Here is a 21,741-nt window from a genome sequence, read left to right on the forward strand (position 1 = left end):
AACTGGCTGCAACCGTGCAGACGCCAGGCTCATTCATGATACCTGTGGTTTTGGCACCATGAATCAAGTGACAGGTTCCCTATAAAATGTATTGTTGCTGATGACCTCATACGGTTTTGACAGAGGAAGACTACTGAACTTGTGTAAGGAGATGGAAATAGCGGCTTTCATGGTTTTGTCACTCAGAGCCTTCATACTCTTCCTCCGCTTTCTCAGTATGAGTGAACATCAAGAATATCACGCCGTAATGACACCGCTGCGACAGCAACCCTCCAAACACACCTGAAACAGCCTCCTGAGAAACCATTTGGTATATATATATATATATATATATATATATATATATATATATATATATATATATATATATATATATATATATATATATATATATATATATATATTTTTTTTTTTTTTTTTTTTTTTAAATAAAACAAACAAAAAAGAAATCTCTTGCACGATTGCATGCACCATTTTGATATAGTGCCAGAGTCAGTGAAAGTCATGAATGTAACATTAGTAATCTCTTGTAGCACGGCACCATCTTATTTTAATTCACTGGTGGGAGTCAGAGATAAACTAAGCTTGGAGACTTTTTACATGGCCTCGGAAACTGTCAGGAAGTCTAGAAATAAACTAGTCACTCACGTTGAATTGATTTTGCCTATAACAGGTTAATGCAATTTTTATTATACTGGTTTACGCTATGTTCACAAGATGCAGCTTGTCGGGGTACATTTATCTCCTATGCACGCTGATAATGTTCAGTGAAGGAAAAAAAAAAAAAAAGGCATTTTCTCATTTTTGCACCACCAATTGAAATAGATAAAAAACAAGCAGCCAAGATATTTAAAAAAAAAAATGCATTGTGTGAAAAGCCTTTTAATTCAGAATTATTTCTTCATTTTTTAAATCAGCTGCCCAAGATTTTATACAGCTTCTACCCTTGTAGATGGCATCAGATAAAGCTCACCAACCGGCGCATACAATAAGTGAGAAGGTGACGCCAACATTGGATTCAGGAAAGGTTTGTGCTAAAAAGGGAACATTGAACTGGGAACCAGACAAGCGACATACTGCAGCAGGAACAGAGGGAAAAATAAGCGATCCAGAATATCCCCAGCCACAATAACCAAACAGCAGTGTGGGAAAGCTGGGTGACAAGCACGATTATCACTCCATTACCGTCATATTACACAGAAAGTAAATCTGTATCATGGCTGACGTATGGGATCAGTTTAGTAAGAAAGCTTACTCCCACAAGTTACCGGAAAGCAGCAGTCTGAGGCATGTCAGCCTGGAGTACGTGCCTCCAGCACCAAATACCACCCACCCGAAACTGAGAAAATACAGATAACCAGCACTGGTTACCAGGAAAGCGCGTCGGCTCGGCAGCATGGGGCATCTACATCAGAACGCGTTTCTCTGTACATTCCCTGCAAGGAAATGCATCAGTAATGATGGTACAAGATGTGCGGCAGGGACACAAGACAGGAAATTCTCAGTCCATGAAAGTAGTTACACCGGGAATAATGCAATTCACATGATCAGACATTCATACTAGGGTCCATTTATAGAAGATTAAGCTGAGAGGACCCCAATGGTGCCAGACCACGTGCATACAATGATTATTATAGAATGACTGTGGCATCTATAACCATATATTTTATCTAAACACCAACCAGGCTGTGCCAAAAGTACACTTTACTCGAGAGCCAGAAGTATCCGTTTCATTAACGGTCAGACAACCTGTCCACATTAAAGGCAGTTTGTGGCGATTAGTGAATGCAATGGTAAAAGGAAACCGTTAGTACTCAGAATCGACAAGTCATACATTAAGGGCTAAAAATATTTACTCGCACAGTCTACACAATCTGGCGTCAGACAGTGATCTGGGGTCTTTGCGAGAACAGTCATGGTACAGGAGGCAGAAGTTGGGAAATTGTAGAGCTGTGATACCCTTCATACCTAACCCCCTTTAGTTTTCTCAGGGACAGCCTTTCATTAAGTAAACGCGAGCTGCGGAATGGTTCTTCACGCCATTATATCAAGAATTAATCTACATTTCTCTGTATCCGATCTAATGCGTACCAGACTTCCAACGTGATGTGGTCCAGTTCTTCACTCACCCAACACAAATAATGGTTAGATAAGATACGACTGCAGCCTCACACTAAAGTTTGGGTTTAATTTGTTTGTTTCCATCCAGCCAAACAGTAGGAGCCTGAATGAAGATAATTATTTGTAAAGTGTCTGATGCAGCGGAGGAATAGAAAGATCTCAGGATTGATGAAACACTATGCACAACACTCAAGAGATACACGTTCTTTCAGGCATCTTAAAGGATCACTTGGAGACGCCAGAGCGTGTATTCTACTACAAAAGAGCAATGATAAAGGAGAATCGGAAAAGTGGAACAAGTCCTATTTTCATCCATTCATGCCATGTATCTCCTTCGAGGGATTCCTGGGCACACAGATGTGTAGATTCTTCTATAGGGATGGGATCGAAGCCACAATACTCAATTAAGAAGTTTGTCTGCACAATACATCTACCGGTATATAATCAGAGGGCAATAAACTTCAGGTAATAAGCCTTTTGCATTAAATTTGACTGGTCGCCCTCACAGACATGTCCACTATAGTAAATACCAGTATTGCTCAAAAATCAAGCCGCAAAACTGAGTATTTTAAGATACATTGATAACTCGGCCATCAGTGCGCAGGAACAGACCCCCAAATGGTATTATCCAATCGGAGATGACTCACAATGTAGTGATACACCCCCTTGACGAGAGACAGTGGTCAGATTAATAACTGCAGGAGGCATAACAGTGTAAACTTGTATATATAAAAAAAAATAAATGATCAAAAGAATTAATTAATATTTTCCAGAACTTACAGAAGAGGTGCAGCTCTAATAAACACTACTTACGCTTCGTGTTGGGAAAACAAACACTGCAGCAAGTTCGCAGCTCCGTGACCAATTCATCCTATTTATCAGCACAAATTCACCGATTGGTACCATTTAGATCATTTCAAAAAGTGCAAAGCCAGAAAAAAAGTAGAGAAATATAACAAAGGTTGAGCCCTTGCAAAACGCAGAGTCAACGCACAACATGTGTTCTGCCAGAACACTCATAAACCAAGCAGCCGGGGAAAACAAACAACTGGCTGCGCATTTTATGTGCAATCTCCCCGGTGTAATATTAACCAATTCTGAAATTAAACCAAGCGACATCAATTTGTTCCTCGGAACACAACACTGGAAGTTTACCTGGTAACAACGTGACGTTAACTCCATGACTGCTTGGAAGGCTGCACGGGTCAGATATACAGCCCATGTCGGAGTCTAGGGCTATATCGCAGGACGGGTTCTCCAACATATGGTCACACCATAAGAATCTTTTCAAAGACATATGGAAAAATACTAAACAAATGTGTACACGCCACAGAAAGTGGAAAATCTTACCTTGAGTAGCCATTTGAAAAGATGGGCCTTCCTGAATAATTTACATTCCCGGCGGTATGGTCATCCCCAGTCCCATGGATCCTATTCCATGAATCCGAAATAGTGGACAGAGTTGTGCCCAAAGCAAAAATTGGCTTCTGGTCTGGCTGTTTCTGAGCCATGGGGGAGGTGTTCAAGTCATAGTGGTACATTTGCCCCCCTGAAGTGCTAACACCATGCACAGAAATTGCTGATGATTTGTTACCAAACAGACGAGATCCTGAAAAATGGCTACTACAATAAGCTGGACTAAATTTTTCCTGTTTTACCACTCCGGGGGTACACAGCTCTATAAAGTCTTCTTTTTCAGTTTTCACTTGAGACAGCTGTATTTCGGGGTTGGGGAGTAGCAAGTCCTCCACTTTAGGTGTACAATCCTGCATAACAAGAGGTTTGCAGTCCTCATTTAATGCACCGGACCTCAAAAGAAATTCGTCATCAGTGGTCAAAGGAGAAAGTAATCCAACTGTATCATCTTCAAATATGGGGTCTAACTCCCAAGGACTGCCCTTACCATCCCTCGGTGAACCTGCGGGCAAGTCTAAATCCTGTAAAAGGTCAAAGGTGCTTTGGTCTTTGGAATATAACTTGGCAACACTGCTCCCAATGCTGCCCCCCTGACTCTGTGCAGACGGACTTGCTTGGGTAGACGTATCACATTTGATGCCTCCTTTGTCTTCAGGGCCCTCAGGGACAGGCGGTTTTGCCTGAAGGCTGGCAATGCTCTCTTCCAAGAGCTTGAAATCTGTATCTGCTGCCGGGACTCCAATTGGAGCCTGCTGAGTATAGCCAAGTTCGTTGCCCATTACTTTTGTGTCTGGCTCCCCCATATAGAGTCCCATTGAAAGCGAGACTGCCTTGGACAGGTCCGGCTGTGGCACATTGCCTAAACCCTTAGCTGGGTCCACAGTTCCTGACAACTGTTGTTTGCACTGTGGCTGTCTTGTGTCTGGCAGTCCTGCAGGTGATGTAGCAGAAGATGTAGACGTGTTCACACAGGCTCCACCTCTGTAGGTTGTAAATAAGTCAATCACAGTCCCTGTCTTGTCACTGTAATGTGCGCCTGTCACAGCCTGAGATTCATTGGGTGGCTTTAATAGGTCTTTGGGATCCATCGAGTACCGATGCCTGAGATGTGACAAGGAAGAAAACAGAATTGTAAAAAAAAACAGGCAACAAGAAACAGCTAGGATTACCTTTAACCCTTTACTGCCCCATGACAATAAAATAAAGCATATAACTGTAGTAAAACACTACAATTTAAAGCAGCAAGGTGGAGGTGGAAAGGTTAGATGTAACCCCTACACAGACACCACACCTGACCAGATGGTGTGCCATGCTTCAGCTGTGTAACGAGACACATTAGTTACCGGCACATACAGTCTACAGCCTCTGATCTCACGAGTCAAACAATCAGGCTTCTATTCAACAGAACACAAGGCGGCAATACCGGGAAACAGACATACGCTCGGCAGTGTCACTAATTACAGATTAGCAATGCAAATCACAACTTCCTAATGCTATAGACTGGGCCTCGCAGCACACCCTGCAAGATGGAGAATAAAGCAGGACACAAAGTCTCTAGTCTATGGTCGTGGGGCGCAGAAAACACAGTTTTATAATCAGATGTATCCAATCTTCAGGGTCTTAAACATAGGCATGCAATACAAGAACAAGTCACCTAAAACATCGCCAAATACATGACGTCCTGCCACAAGAGCCGTTCCCCTCAATTAGGGAGGGTTTGTCATGCTCCACCCACTTGTATACTGGAGCCACGAGACCCCGTATCCCACTGATCACAATGACCTATTCCAAAGCACAGCACAAACATCTGAGGTCTCCAGCACTTCCAGCTTATCCTCCGGTGAAGCCCAGGCTTCATGGAAGGCCACACTCTCTGCTTTAATAGTGAGAAACAACTGCAGTTTCAAGTTCCCTGGGTGGACTGAAAAGTGACAGTGCTTTATTACAAAAATGGAAACAATGGAACATACATACGTTATAGGGGGATACGTTGTACTCACTAGTAATACCCACCATTATAAATACTAGTGAGTACAAGACAAGCCTACTCTCCTTATACACCCACCCATCACTAGTATAGTGAGTATCACTGAGCACATACATAATATTATCATCATTATTATTACACGACTAGCCACCTTCAATGTACTCAATACTAATGGTCCTGCGTACAGAACTCCAGTCCACGTCTCCCCACACTTACATACAGCTCTCTAGTATTAGCGTAAAATATACACCACGCTACTAATTCTAGCGAGCACAGGACCAAAGTATAAGCTCCATTACTACTAGTGATAATAGGACCCCAGTATGAGCCCCCATTACTACACACACCATTAATACTGGAGAGAACAGGACCTCAGTATAAGCCCCCATTACTATACACCCACCATTAATAGTGGGTACAGGAGCCCAGTATAAGCCCCCCATTACTAGACATACATCCACCATTAATACTAGTAACAGGAATAACGTATAAGCCCCCATTTCAATATACACCATTAACACTAGTGAGTACAGGAGCCCAGTACACCTTAATTACTATACATCCATTAACACTAGTAGTGAGGACAACACCCCAGTATAACCCCCATTACTATAGCAATAATACTAGTGAGTACAGGACCCAAGTGTAAGCCCCCATTACTATACTCCAACCATTAGTACTAGTGAGTATAAGCCTCCCATCACAGTACATGACGTTTATTAATACTAGTGAAGACAACACCCCAGTGTAAGCACCATTAATACTAGTGAGTACAGGACCCCAGTATAACCCTTCCATTACTATACACCCACCATTAATACTAGTGAGTATAGGAACCCAGTATAACCCCCATTACTATACATTCATTAATACTAGTGAATACAAGAGCCCAGAATAAGCACCATTACTATACTATTAATACTAGAGAGTATAGGACCCCCGTGTAAGCCCCCATACTATACACAAACACACCATTAATACTAGTGAACATAGGAGCCCAGTATAACCTGAATTATGATACACACACCATTAATACTAGTGAGTACAGGACCCCCCTGTAAGCCTCCATTACTATCCACCCACCATTAGCACTAGTGAGTAGACCCTCCCCCCTCACTGTACACAACAGCTATTAAAACTAGTGAGTACAGGAGCCCAGTGTAAGCCCCCATTATTATATATAGCATTAATACTAGTGAGTACAGAAGCCCAGAATAACTCCCCCATTACTATACCAATAATACTAGTGAGTACAGGAGCCCAGTGTAAGCCCCCACCCCCATTACTACACACCCAAAATTAGCACTAGTGAGGACAGGACACAGGAGCTCAGTGTAAGCCCCCATTATCATATATAGCATTAATACTAGTGAGTACAGGAGCCCCGTGTAAGCCCCCATTATTATATATAACATTAATACTAGTGAGTACAGAAGCCCAGAATAACTCCCCCATTACTATACCAATAATACTAGTGAGTACAGGAGCCCAGTGTAAGCCCCCACCCCCATTACTACACACCCAAAATTAGCACTAGTGAGGACAGGACACAGGAGCTCAGTGTAAGCCCCCATTATTATATATAGCATTAATACTAGTGAGTACAGGAGCCCCGTGTAAGCCCCCATTACTATATATATAGCATTAATACTAGTGAGTACATGAGCCCAGTGTAAGCCCCATTATTATATATACCATTAATACTAGTGAGTACAGGAGCCCAGTGTAAGCCCCCATTATTATATATAACATTAATACTAGTGAGTACAGGAGCCCAGTATAAGCCCCCACCCCCATTAGTACACACCCAAAACTAGCACTAGTGATAACAGGACCCCATTACTATCTGCCCACCATTAGCACTAGTGAGTACAGGACCCTATTACTATCCGCCCACCATTAGCACTAGTGAGTACAGGACCCCATTACTATCCACCCACCATCAGCGCGAGTACAGGACCCCATTACTATCCGCCCACCATTAATACTAGTGAGTACAGGAGCCCATTACTATCCGCCCACCATTAATACTAGTGAGTACAGGAGCCCATTACTATCCGCCCACCATTAATACTAGTCAGTACAGGACCCCATTACTATCCGCCCTCCATTAATACTAGTGAGTACAGGAGCCCATTACTATCCGCCCACCATTAATACTAGTGAGTACAGGACCCCATTACTATCCGCCCACCATTAGCACTAGTGAGTACAGGACCCCATTACTATCCGCCCACCATTAGCACTAGTGAGTACAGGACCCCATTACTATCCGCCCACCATTAGCACTAGTGAGTACAGGACCCCATAACTATCCGCCCACCATTAGCACTAGTGAGTACAGGACCCCATTACTATCCGCCCACCATTAATACTAGTGAGTACAGGACCCCATTACTATCCGCCCACCATTAATACTAGTGAGTACAGGACCCCATTACTATCCGCCCACCATTAGCACTAGTGAGTACAGGACCCCATTACTATCCGCCCACCACTAATACTAGTGAGTACAGGACCCCATTACTATCCGCCCACCATTAATACTAGTGAGTACAGGACCCCATTACTATCCGCCCACCATTAGCACTAGTGAGTACAGGACCCCATTACTATCCGCCCACCATTAGCACTAGTGAGTACAGGACCCCATAACTATCCGCCCACCATTAATACTAGTGAGTACAGGACCCCATTACTATCCGCCCACCATTAATACTAGTGAGTACAGGACCCCATAACTATCCGCCCACCACTAGCACTAGTGAGTACAGGACCCCATTACTATCTGCCCACCATTAGCACTAGTGAGTACAGGACCCCATTACTATCCGCCCACCATTAATACTAGTGAGTACAGGACCCCATTACTATCCGCCCACCATTAATACTAGTGAGTACAGGACCCCATTACTATCCGCCCACCATTAATACTAGTGAGTACAGGACCCCATAACTATCCGCCCACCACTAGCACTAGTGAGTACAGGACCCCATTACTATCTGCCCACCATTAATACTAGTGAGTACAGGACCCCATAACTATCCGCCCACCATTAATACTAGTGAGTACAGGACCCCATTACTATCCGCACACCATTAGCACTAGTGAGTACAGGACCCCATTACTATCCGCCCACCATTAATACTAGTGAGTACAGGACCCCATTACTATCCGCCCACCATTAATACTAGTGAGTACAGGACCCCATCACTATCCGCCCACCATTAATACTAGTGAGTACAGGACCCCATTACTATCCGCCCACCATTAGCACTAGTGAGTTCAGGACCCCATTACTATCCGCCCACCATTAATACTAGTGAGTACAGGACCCCATTACTATCCGCACACCATTAGCACTAGTGAGTTCAGGACCCCATTACTATCCGCCCACCATTAATACTAGTGAGTACAGGACCCCATTACTATCCGCACACCATTAGCACTAGTGAGTTCAGGACCCCATTACTATCCGCCCACCACTAGCACTAGTGAGTACAGGACCCCATTACTATCCGCCCACCACTAGCACTAGTGAGTACAGGACCCCATTACTATCCGCCCACCACTAGCTCTAGTGAGTACAGGACCCCATTACTATCCGCCCACCACTAGCACTAGTGAGTACAGGACCCCATTACTATCCGCCCACCATTAATACTAGTGAGTACAGGACCCCATTACTTTCCGCCCACCATTAGCACTAGTGAGTACAGGACCCCATTACTATCCGCCCACCATTAGCACTAGTGAGTACAGGACCCCATTACTATCCGCCCACCATTAATACTAGTGAGTACAGGACCCCATTACTATCCGCCCACCATTAACACTAGTGAGTACAGGACCCCATTACTATCCGCCCACCATTAGCACTAGTGAGTACAGGACCCCATTACTATCCGCCCACCATTAGCACTAGTGAGTACAGGACCCCATTACTATCCGCCCACCATTAATACTAGTGAGTACAGGACCCCATAACTATCCGCCCACCACTAGCACTAGTGAGTACAGGACCCCATTACTATCCGCCCACCATTAGCACTAGTGAGTACAGGACCCCATTACTATCCGCCCACCATTAGCACTAGTGAATACAGGACCCCATTACTATCCGCCCACCATTAATACTAGTGAGTACAGGACCCCATAACTATCCGCCCACCACTAGCACTAGTGAGTACAGGACCCCATTACTATCCGCCCACCATTAGCACTAGTGAGTACAGGACCCCATTACTATCCGCCCACCATTAGCACTAGTGAGTACAGGACCCCATAACTATCCGCCCACCACTAGCACTAGTGAGTACAGGACCCCATTACTATCCGCCCACCATTAGCACTAGTGAGTACAGGACCCCATTACTATCCGCCCACCATTAATACTAGTGAGTACAGGACCCCATAACTATCCGCCCACCACTAGCACTAGTGAGTACAGGACCCCATTACTATCCGCCCACCATTAGCACTAGTGAGTACAGGACCCCATTACTATCCGCCCACCATTAGCACTAGTGAGTACAGGACCCCATTACTATCCGCCCACCATTAGCACTAGTGAGTACAGGACCCCATTACTATCCGCCCACCATTAGCACTAGTGAGTACAGGACCCCATTACTATCCGCCCACCATTAATACTAGTGAGTACAGGACCCCATTACTATCCGCCCACCATTAGCACTAGTGAGTACAGGACCCCATTACTATCCGCCCACCATTAGCACTAGTGAGTACAGGACCCCATTACTATCCGCCCACCATTAATACTAGTGAGTACAGGACCCCATTACTATCCGCCCACCATTAACACTAGTGAGTACAGGACCCCATTACTATCCGCCCACCATTAGCACTAGTGAGTACAGGACCCCATTACTATCCGCCCACCATTAGCACTAGTGAGTACAGGACCCCATTACTATCCGCCCACCATTAATACTAGTGAGTACAGGACCCCATAACTATCCGCCCACCACTAGCACTAGTGAGTACAGGACCCCATTACTATCCGCCCACCATTAGCACTAGTGAGTACAGGACCCCATTACTATCCGCCCACCATTAGCACTAGTGAGTACAGGACCCCATTACTATCCGCCCACCATTAATACTAGTGAGTACAGGACCCCATAACTATCCGCCCACCACTAGCACTAGTGAGTACAGGACCCCATTACTATCCGCCCACCATTAGCACTAGTGAGTACAGGACCCCATTACTATCCGCCCACCATTAGCACTAGTGAGTACAGGACCCCATTACTATCCGCCCACCACTAGCACTAGTGAGTACAGGACCCCATTACTATCCGCCCACCATTAGCACTAGTGAGTACAGGACCCCATTACTATCCGCCCACCATTAGCACTAGTGAGTACAGGACCCCATAACTATCCGCCCACCACTAGCACTAGTGAGTACAGGACCCCATTACTATCCGCCCACCATTAGCACTAGTGAGTACAGGACCCCATTACTATCCGCCCACCATTAATACTAGTGAGTACAGGACCCCATAACTATCCGCCCACCACTAGCACTAGTGAGTACAGGACCCCATTACTATCCGCCCACCATTAGCACTAGTGAGTACAGGACCCCATTACTATCCGCCCACCATTAGCACTAGTGAGTACAGGACCCCATTACTATCCGCCCACCATTAGCACTAGTGAGTACAGGACCCCATTACTATCCGCCCACCATAGCACTAGTGAGTACAGGACCCCATTACTATCCGCCCACCATTAGCACTAGTGAGTACAGGACCCCATTACTATCCGCCCACCATAGCACTAGTGAGTACAGGACCCCATTACTATCCGCCCACCATTAGCACTAGTGAGTACAGGACCCCATTACTATCCGCCCACCATTAGCACTAGTGAGTACAGGACCCCATTACTATCCGCCCACCATTAGCACTAGTGAGTACAGGACCCCATTACTATCCGCCCACCATTAGCACTAGTGAGTACAGGACCCCATTACTATCCGCCCACCATTAGCACTAGTGAGTACAGGACCCCATTACTATCCGCCCACCACTAGCACTAGTGAGTACAGGACCCCATTACTATCCGCCCACCACTAGCACTAGTGAGTACAGGACCCCATTACTATCCGCCCACCATTAGCACTAGTGAGTACAGGACCCCATTACTATCCGCCCACCATTAGCACTAGTGAGTACAGGACCCCATTACTATCCGCCCACCATTAGCACTAGTGAGTACAGGACCCCATTACTATCCGCCCACCATTAGCACTAGTGAGTACAGGACCCCATTACTATCCGCCCACCATTAGCACTAGTGAGTACAGGACCCCATTACTATCCGCCCACCATTAGCACTAGTGAGTACAGGACCCCATAACTATCCGCCCACCACTAGCACTAGTGAGTACAGGACCCCATTACTATCCGCCCACCATTAGCACTAGTGAGTACAGGACCCCATTACTATCCGCCCACCATTAATACTAGTGAGTACAGGACCCCATAACTATCCGCCCACCACTAGCACTAGTGAGTACAGGACCCCATTACTATCCGCCCACCATTAGCACTAGTGAGTACAGGACCCCATTACTATCCGCCCACCATTAGCACTAGTGAGTACAGGACCCCATTACTATCCGCCCACCATTAGCACTAGTGAGTACAGGACCCCATTACTATCCGCCCACCATTAGCACTAGTGAGTACAGGACCCCATTACTATCCGCCCACCATTAATACTAGTGAGTACAGGACCCCATTACTATCCGCCCACCATTAGCACTAGTGAGTACAGGACCCCATTACTATCCGCCCACCATTAGCACTAGTGAGTACAGGACCCCATTACTATCCGCCCACCATTAATACTAGTGAGTACAGGACCCCATTACTATCCGCCCACCATTAACACTAGTGAGTACAGGACCCCATTACTATCCGCCCACCATTAGCACTAGTGAGTACAGGACCCCATTACTATCCGCCCACCATTAGCACTAGTGAGTACAGGACCCCATTACTATCCGCCCACCATTAATACTAGTGAGTACAGGACCCCATAACTATCCGCCCACCACTAGCACTAGTGAGTACAGGACCCCATTACTATCCGCCCACCATTAGCACTAGTGAGTACAGGACCCCATTACTATCCGCCCACCATTAGCACTAGTGAGTACAGGACCCCATTACTATCCGCCCACCATTAATACTAGTGAGTACAGGACCCCATAACTATCCGCCCACCACTAGCACTAGTGAGTACAGGACCCCATTACTATCCGCCCACCATTAGCACTAGTGAGTACAGGACCCCATTACTATCCGCCCACCATTAGCACTAGTGAGTACAGGACCCCATTACTATCCGCCCACCACTAGCACTAGTGAGTACAGGACCCCATTACTATCCGCCCACCATTAGCACTAGTGAGTACAGGACCCCATTACTATCCGCCCACCATTAGCACTAGTGAGTACAGGACCCCATAACTATCCGCCCACCACTAGCACTAGTGAGTACAGGACCCCATTACTATCCGCCCACCATTAGCACTAGTGAGTACAGGACCCCATTACTATCCGCCCACCATTAATACTAGTGAGTACAGGACCCCATAACTATCCGCCCACCACTAGCACTAGTGAGTACAGGACCCCATTACTATCCGCCCACCATTAGCACTAGTGAGTACAGGACCCCATTACTATCCGCCCACCATTAGCACTAGTGAGTACAGGACCCCATTACTATCCGCCCACCATTAGCACTAGTGAGTACAGGACCCCATTACTATCCGCCCACCATTAGCACTAGTGAGTACAGGACCCCATTACTATCCGCCCACCATTAGCACTAGTGAGTACAGGACCCCATTACTATCCGCCCACCATAGCACTAGTGAGTACAGGACCCCATTACTATCCGCCCACCATTAGCACTAGTGAGTACAGGACCCCATTACTATCCGCCCACCATTAGCACTAGTGAGTACAGGACCCCATTACTATCCGCCCACCATTAGCACTAGTGAGTACAGGACCCCATTACTATCCGCCCACCATTAGCACTAGTGAGTACAGGACCCCATTACTATCCGCCCACCACTAGCACTAGTGAGTACAGGACCCCATTACTATCCGCCCACCACTAGCACTAGTGAGTACAGGACCCCATTACTATCCGCCCACCATTAGCACTAGTGAGTACAGGACCCCATTACTATCCGCCCACCATTAGCACTAGTGAGTACAGGACCCCATTACTATCCGCCCACCATTAGCACTAGTGAGTACAGGACCCCATTACTATCCGCCCACCATTAGCACTAGTGAGTACAGGACCCCATTACTATCCGCCCACCATTAGCACTAGTGAGTAGACGCCCCCCTCACTGTACACGACGTCTATTAATACTAGTGAGCCTGTGACGTCACGGCGGCCCCGCCCCCTCAGCCCGCGCTGCTGTCAGCGGAGGAAATAAACAGCGTCCCCGTCACGGGGGAATGGAGCCCACCGTCCAGCACGTCACGGGGGAGTGGAGCCCACCGTCCAGCACGTCACGGGGGAATGGAGCCCACCGTCCAGCACGTCACGGCCTAGCAACCTGTGGCTCCTCAGCTGTTGTGAGCACACAACTCCGACCGGGCGCCTCCCGGGGACTGCTGGGAGTAGTGAGTTTCAGAACAGCTGCGAGCCCACAAGTCACGAGCAGCGGTGACGGGCGAAGTACGGCAGGGAAAGTTCGGTGCACGGACGCTCCGGCCCGTGCTCACTGGCGGGGTGTCCGGCGCCGCCTCTCCTGGCTCGGGCGGGAGCGGTGCCCTTCAGGCGCCATTCGTGCGGCTGCTGCCGCTGAGCGGTGGGTGTGCACCGGGACCACACGGAACTTCCCCGGTGTGAGCGCGGCTCCCGGGAACATGGCAGTGCCGTCCCGCAGCTCCGGAGTGGCTCTGCCGCCCGCTCGCAGCGCGGACACTTACTCCTCCGGCCCTCACACTCCGGGCATGGCTCTCGCGGTGTCCCCTCCGTGCGACGCTCCCAGCGGCCCCGATGCGCGGTGCAGACGGCAGAGGCGCCCTCGGGGTTGGGAGCCGCCTATCCCGGACATGTAGGGAGGAGAGAGGCGGAGGGCGGCCGCCCGGCGGAGGGGGCTCTGCGAGGAGGGAGAGGCCGGCGCAGCGAGCGGGGAACGCTGCAACCTGTTGGCTGCTGCCGGCAACTACAGCCGCCGGTGCCCAGCCTCGGCTCCCGCACGGGGGCACACACCGCGGCCACAGCTGCTGCGCCCGGTGCATCCGATAGGGGGCCCCACACAGCTGCCCCTGTATCTAGCCGATCTGAAACATGGCCTCTTACTTGGAACCGCTGGCTGCCTGACTATTTTCTGTTCCTGAGAGCTGGCTATAAATCTAGTCTTGTTGGACAAGGGGGCGTGATGCTCATGAGACCTGTTAAGGATCACGCCCACTTGGCTTAACCCATTAACACCCCATGATGGATATGTATATGATGGCGCGGGTTATGAAGTTGACCCCGGTCCGCCCAGGTCCGGTGCCGACTGCTGTAAACGGCCGGCATCTGCTCAGATCGCTGCCAATAAGCATTGGTTTCCAATATTGCATTGTATTCCCACAGTTACTATTCCCGTGACCTCGCGCTATGATGGAGCGCCATCATATTCAGGGTTAATGCATTCATTTGTATGGCAGCTTGTTTCTGTTTATGCATGGTTGTCATTTCCTGTTTACTGTTTATCAAAGATAACGTAGGAGAAAACAGTATACTCTCGCGTTTGTTCACAAGTTGCGTTTTTTTTTTTTCTGCAGCTAAAACCTACTCTCAGGGGTGGATTAAAGGGAACCTGTCACCTGAATTTGGCAGGACCGGTTTTCGGTCATATGGGCAGAGTTTTCGGGTGTTTGATTTACCCTTTCCTTACCTGCTGGCTGCATGCTGGCTGCAATATTGGATTGAAGTTTATTCTATGTCCTCCGTAGTACACGCCTGCACAAGCATATTGCCCCCAGTCAGACAGTGTCACTGACTGTCCAGCATTCTGGCAAGCCCGGATTGCCGTTAGGATAGCAAAAAAAACCAAACCGAGTTCTCCTCACCTGACCAGCGCTCCAGGCGGCGAGCTCCCTCCAGCAGCGCGCACTCGACAGCGACTGACAATGGCGTCAGACGCCGGCGACGTGTGCGCTGCGCCTGCGGCCGACTTCAGCTGCCAGCCTTCAGTTGGCTACATTTCAAAAACCTGACCGGCACATCCAAACATAGACTCAGTGTGAACAGGTGCTGAACCTAGAGTCGCCAACTCGTATATAGTTAAGTAAATAAGGCAGCACACTGCAGCGCTAAAACATGCAAACTTGAAAACACGAAATTTGAACTGCATTACTGCACTAGAAATATGAAAAATGAGAGCGTTTAGCGCATAAAAATGGCCAATTTTATGTGTACCTGGTAGCCCCTTTACGGCATCTCTCTTATACCAGGTCCTAAACTTGCCTTACCTCGCTGAGAATAAACGTCTCCATCTGAATGGGTACATGTGAAAACCTCTTACCAGACTAAAATTCTCTCTCTCTGTGGAGGGGTATTGGACCTGCTGTAATTAAAACACCTGAAGCTAGGAGGCGGAGTGCACGATCAGAAGGCTAGAGAATACATTTCAAAAACCTGACCGGCACATCCAAAAAGTAAGGCAAGGCAAGTGTAGGACCTGGTATAAGATGCCATAAAGGGGCTACCAGGTACACATAAAATTGGCCATTTTTATGCGCTAAACGCTCTCATTTTTCATATTTCTAGTGCAGTAATGCAGTTCAAATTTAGTTTTTCAAGTTTTTATGTTCTAGCGCTGCAGTGTGCTGCCTTATTTACTTAGCCTTCAATTGGCTGACGGCTGTTGTTAGCGTCAATAGGAAACCGCCGCAGCGCCGGTAGGGGCCCAGTGAGCAGATGAGAAGGGGCCCCTCTCTGCCCACCGGGCCCATAAATGATATGCCAGTCAGGGCACGGGCAGTAATGCCCTGATGGCGACGGGCAATCTGTGCGGTAGCCCAGGGTCCCCCCACACCACTGGGCCCTGGGCTACCGCCCAGATTGACCCTCTTATATTCTGCCCCTGCCTACTCTCTTGGCAGTAAAAAGCAGATTTTTCTGCCTTTTTGGCGTATTTTTGCAGCGTTTTTGCACTCTCATTGCATTCTATAGTGAAACAACTCTGCTGAAAGAAGGAGCACGCAGCAGTTTTCCAATTCAGTTAGTAAAAAATAAACTTTTCTGAAATCTCACAGGTTTTGCTGGTAAGGTGAAAAGCAGCTTTTAATTTGAATAGAAAAAAAAATGAAACTTGTGACCGTAGCCTAAGGGTAATGTTCACACAGTGCTTTTTCCAGGACGTCCCCCTGACAGCACGCTGGAGGACGTCCTCCTCCTCCTTGCAGGGACAGGAAACACAACACGAGAGGTTAAAAGGTCCCACTCCACCCCCTTTCCCTCAGTGTTTTTCCTGTCCCTGCATGGAGGGACACACGAGAGCAGCGCAGCGTGAAGCTTACCAAGTCCGGAGGGTCCGGGGGATCGTGCGGCTGTGCCAATATCTTTTCCCCGCGAGGATGGCCCAAGGCAGAAACTTCCCGGTGGGGAGTCCCTCTGTCCAGAGACCAGTTGAGCGGACGAGCTCCTGGGTAAGAGCCGCTTCCTCCCGGTGGGAGGCTCTCGGCTCGGGCGCCAGACCAGCAAGAGGCGCCGCATGTCAGAGAGGTCCGGTGACGGTTGCTTTCCACGAGGTGGAACGCGGGAGTAGGACGCAGGCAGTACTTCCGGTAAGGTGACATCACATCCGGGGGGAGGTACGCATTCGGCGTGCGTTCCACCAGGTGGAACGCGGAAGCATGTATGTAAGACCGAAGGTACTGCAATGGGGCGTCCTGCATTCCTCTATGGGAAAGAGGAGAAGGCGCAATCCTTGACTGTACAGAGGTGGCGGCGAGACACGGTATAGCGGATAGTCCGAGCCGGCCAGCATATTGAACCGTTTCGGATGCCGGAGACAAAGGGTGAGTGCAGCAGAATCTGCTATATCCTTTATGTGATTGATAGAGATTACACACTTACTCTGTGTATCTCTCAACAGAAGATATGGAGGTCAGAAGTGAGGAAGCGGGGGTAAGTGCGCAGAGCACAAAGTACGTTGTCATCTGCAGTACACTGAGCAGTGTCTATGCTTATATTTAGGATAAGGAGACTACCCAGACTTCCCTTCCTCTGTCAAAGAAGACTGGAAAGGCATCTTCAAAATCTAAGAGGTGCTCCGTATGTAGTATGAAGCTCCCAGAGGCGTACAATAAAGCTCTCTGTAGCTCTTGTATCTCTAAAATAGTCAGAGAAGAACAACCTTCGTTATTATCAGAAATGAGAAGCCTAATCCGGGAAGAGGTCCAGAATTCTTTGGCGTCTATGTCTCAGGGCGGTCCGTCCAGTCCGGGCCCGGCCCGTAAGAGACTCAGAAGTGATCCAGACCAGAGGGACCTGTACGGCTCTTCAGAAGAAGAATTGGAAATTAGAGATTCTGATCAAGAAGAAGGAGAATTGCCAAGGGAAGAGCAAGGAAGAAAGTACTATTTTCCAGTTGAGGACACGGAGCAGCTGGTTCAAGCTGTAAGAGATACTATGCAGATAAAGGAAGAGCCACGACCGAGATCGCGACAAGACCAGATGTTTGGAGGTCTCACACATCAGGAACAGACTGTATTTCCGGTGAGCGAACACATTCGTCTGATGATTGCTCAAGAGTGGAAGGATGCGGAGCGAAGATTGGTGATGTCACGTGAATTTAAAAACCGTCTACCATTTAACCCTGAAGAAATCAAGATTTGGGAAGAGATTCCGAAAGTAGATGTGCCCATAGCTAAGGTTACAAAGAAGACATCCATCCCCTTTGAGGATTCTTCGAGTCTCAAGGATGCTATGGATCGCAAGGCAGATATCCTGTTACGTCGAGCTTGGGAAACCTCAGCAGCTCTGATAAAGACTAACATCGCAGCTACGTCAGTAGCAAGATCCATGTTTCTATGGATGGAACAATTAGAAGAACATTTAATTAACAAGACTCCACGGGCAGATATAATTGCCTCCTTGCCTATCATAAAGTCAGCCACGGCTTTCATGGCAGACACTTCAGCTGAGTCAGTTAGATTTGCAGCCAGAAATAGTTCTTTGTCAAATGCGACCCGTAGGGCCATTTGGCTTAGATCTTGGTCGGGGGATAACGCATCAAAAAATAAGTTATGCGCCATCCCTTTTACGGGTTCCAGAATATTTGGCCAGGCTCTGGATGACATTTTGGAATCTGCTTCAGATAATAAAAAAGGATTCCCTGAGGATAAACCTAAAAAGTTTCTGCCCTTTCGGAAGAGACCTTTCCCTCCTCCTCCTCCCCCCCGCAGGCAGCCTGAGTATAGAGATCAATGGAGACCTAGTAGAGGGTCCTTCAGAGGTTCCTTTTCTCAGAACAGGAAGGGAAGAAGTTCCCTTTTTGGTTCAAGTTATAGATCGAGAAGACAATGACGCCATAAGGATAGGCGGGAGATTAAGTCTTTTTCTAGAACCTTGGAGTCTGATTTCAGACAACAGTTATGTACTATCTATAATTGCAGAGGGTTACAAAATAGAACTAAGTTCCCACGTACCACAGAGATGTATTGCTCCAACGGTGGTAGCCACAAATTCTCCTATGTACTCAGACCTTCAAAAGCTATTCAAATCCCAGGTCATAATTCGGGTTCCCTCTTCCGAAATAGGCTCAGGTCACTATTCGTCTCTGTTTTCAATCCCAAAAGTGTCAGGAGAATCCCGTACGATAATAAACTTAAAACCTCTAAATTTGTATGTAAAGTACAAGAGATTCAGGATGGAGTCCATAAGGTCAACTGTTCATCTGATAAACAAAGACTCGATGATGTGCACTCTCGACCTGAAGAGTGCATATTATCAGGTTCCAATACATCCCTCATCTCAGGATCTGCTGAGGTTCTCGGTGAGATTCCCGGACCTAACCTGCCACTTCCAGTTTCAATGTCTTCCCTTTGGTCTAGCATCGGCTCCAAGGATTTTCACGAAGTTGGTAGCAGAGGTGGTGGCTTACCTAAGAAACCAAGGCATAACTATAGTTCCATACTTAGACGATTTTCTCGTAGTGGCAAGAACGGAAGACATACTACTAAGACACAGAGATCGGGTCGTATCGGTATTGGAACACCTAGGATGGGTGGTAAACCGGGAAAAGTCACATCTAAAACCAGAATCCCGAAAAATATTTCTGGGAGTACTCCTGGACTCTACAAACAGACAATCCTTTTTGCCAGAAGACAAGCGGATCTCGATAAAGAAGATGATGTTAGAATTCCTAAAAGGTCCGGTTACAATAAGGTCAGCCATGAAGATCTTGGGGAAGATGACAGCTTGCATCCCTTGTGTCAGGTGGGCTCAGGCACACTCAAGGCTACTACAGGAACAAGTTCTCAAGGTATGGGATCGTCGTCGCTCATCCCTGGACAGAAGGATACGAGTATCAATAAGCGTAAGAAAGTCGTTACTATAGTGGACTCAAGACCACAACCTAAGAGTGGGTGTTCCTTGGATTGCTACTCCTTGTGTGGTAATCACCACGGACGCAAGTCAGTGGGGATGGGGAGCTCACTTGGAAGGAAGTTTTTTCCAAGGGGAGTGGCCAGAAGAGATCAGTCGGATGTCTTCAAACTACAGAGAATTGTATGCAGTCTGGGAAGCTCTCAGAAGAAATCGTCTTCGTTTAAGGAACAGACACGTAAAGATACTATCGGACAACGTAACAGCAGTATCTTTTTTGAGACATCAGGGAGGTTCCAGACACAAGCATCTTCAAGATCTAGCACGAAGAATTTTTACCTGGTCAGAAAACACGATCCTGTCAATAACAGCGGTACATCTAGAGGGATCTCAAAATATTCTAGCCGATTACCTGAGCAGAAGAAATGTTTCTCCAACAGAGTGGGAACTGAATCAAGGAATCTTTCAAATTCTATGCCATCGTTGGGGAACTCCCGGGATAGACTTGTTCGCCACAAGAAAAAATTCGAAGGTTCCCAGATTTTATTCCCTCAACCCCTCAGACTTTCCGGAAGCGGTCGACGCTCTGAGTCAGACGTGGAACGAACCTCTGTCTTATGCTTTTCCTCCAATAGCACTTATCCCAGTTGTGCTCAGAAAAATTCAAGAGGATCGAGCAACAGTAATAACAATTGTGCCATACTGGCCGAGAAGAAGTTGGTTTCCACTGTTGGGAACCATGACGTTGGAAGATCCTATCAGACTCCCGTTATGGAAGGATATCATCCATCAGGGGCCGGTATTACATCAACTCCCGGAGAGATTACATCTATCGGCATGGATCCTGAGAGGGACATGTTAAAAGCCAAAGGTCTGTCTGATAAAGTAATTTCAACCATCCAGGCTAGCAGGAAACCTGTGACTATAGCCATCTACCACAAGATTTGGAAGAGATTTTGTACAGAAAGTGGCAGGTCGGTCGGGATGTCGGGAGCCTTGGATGTTCCTAGAGTTTTGAATTTTCTACAATCTGGTTTTGACATGGGGCTTAGTCCAAGTACTCTTAAGGTTCAGATTTCGGCTCTTAGTACCTTCTTGGATTATCCATTGGCCTCCCACCCGTGGATAATTAGATTTGTGAAGGCCACCCAGAGATTACGTCCCACCTTGAGACAACTAGTTCCTTCTTGGGATTTAAATTTAGTTCTCAGGGCTCTATGTAAAGATCCCTATACTCTTAGAGAAAGCATGCCTATTTCTCTACGTACCTGGAAAACGGCCTTTTTAGTAGCAATTACAACAGCTAAACGCATAGGCGAGATTCAGGCTCTTTCAGTTAAAGACCCTTACCTTCAGGTCCGAGAAGACCATATAATACTAAAATTAGATCCAACCTTTATTCCCAAGATAGCGTCTGCAAAAAATCGAGATCAGGAGATAATCTTACCCTCTTTTTGTGACAAGCCTTCCAATGAGAAAGAACAGGCGTTACACTCCCTAGATGTCAGGCAGGCGGTCTTAGACTATCTAGAAGCCACTCGTTCTTGGAGAAAGGATTCTAATCTGTTCATTTTGTTCGGGGGTAAAAATAGAGGTA

At 47.4% G+C, this 21,741-nt stretch overlaps 1 protein-coding gene across 1 annotated transcript in view; it reads right to left on the reverse strand.

Annotated features, from left to right (window-relative positions):
• NR3C1 (nuclear receptor subfamily 3 group C member 1) overlaps positions 1 to 14,653 on the reverse strand; it is a 175,852-nt gene extending 161,199 nt beyond the window's left edge. The window contains exons 1-2 of the mRNA XM_069764057.1: positions 14,528 to 14,653; positions 3,472 to 4,638 (exon numbers count right to left, since the gene is read on the reverse strand). Coding sequence (XP_069620158.1) covers positions 3,472 to 4,625 — 1,154 coding nt within the window. The 5' untranslated portion in view covers positions 4,626 to 4,638; positions 14,528 to 14,653. The remainder of the gene's footprint in view (positions 1 to 3,471; positions 4,639 to 14,527) is intronic.
• Between the last annotated feature and the right edge of the window lie 7,088 nt (positions 14,654 to 21,741).

Source organism: Ranitomeya imitator, chromosome 4 (assembly GCF_032444005.1).
Source record: "Ranitomeya imitator isolate aRanImi1 chromosome 4, aRanImi1.pri, whole genome shotgun sequence".
NCBI classification, from domain to species: Eukaryota; Metazoa; Chordata; class Amphibia; order Anura; family Dendrobatidae; genus Ranitomeya; species Ranitomeya imitator.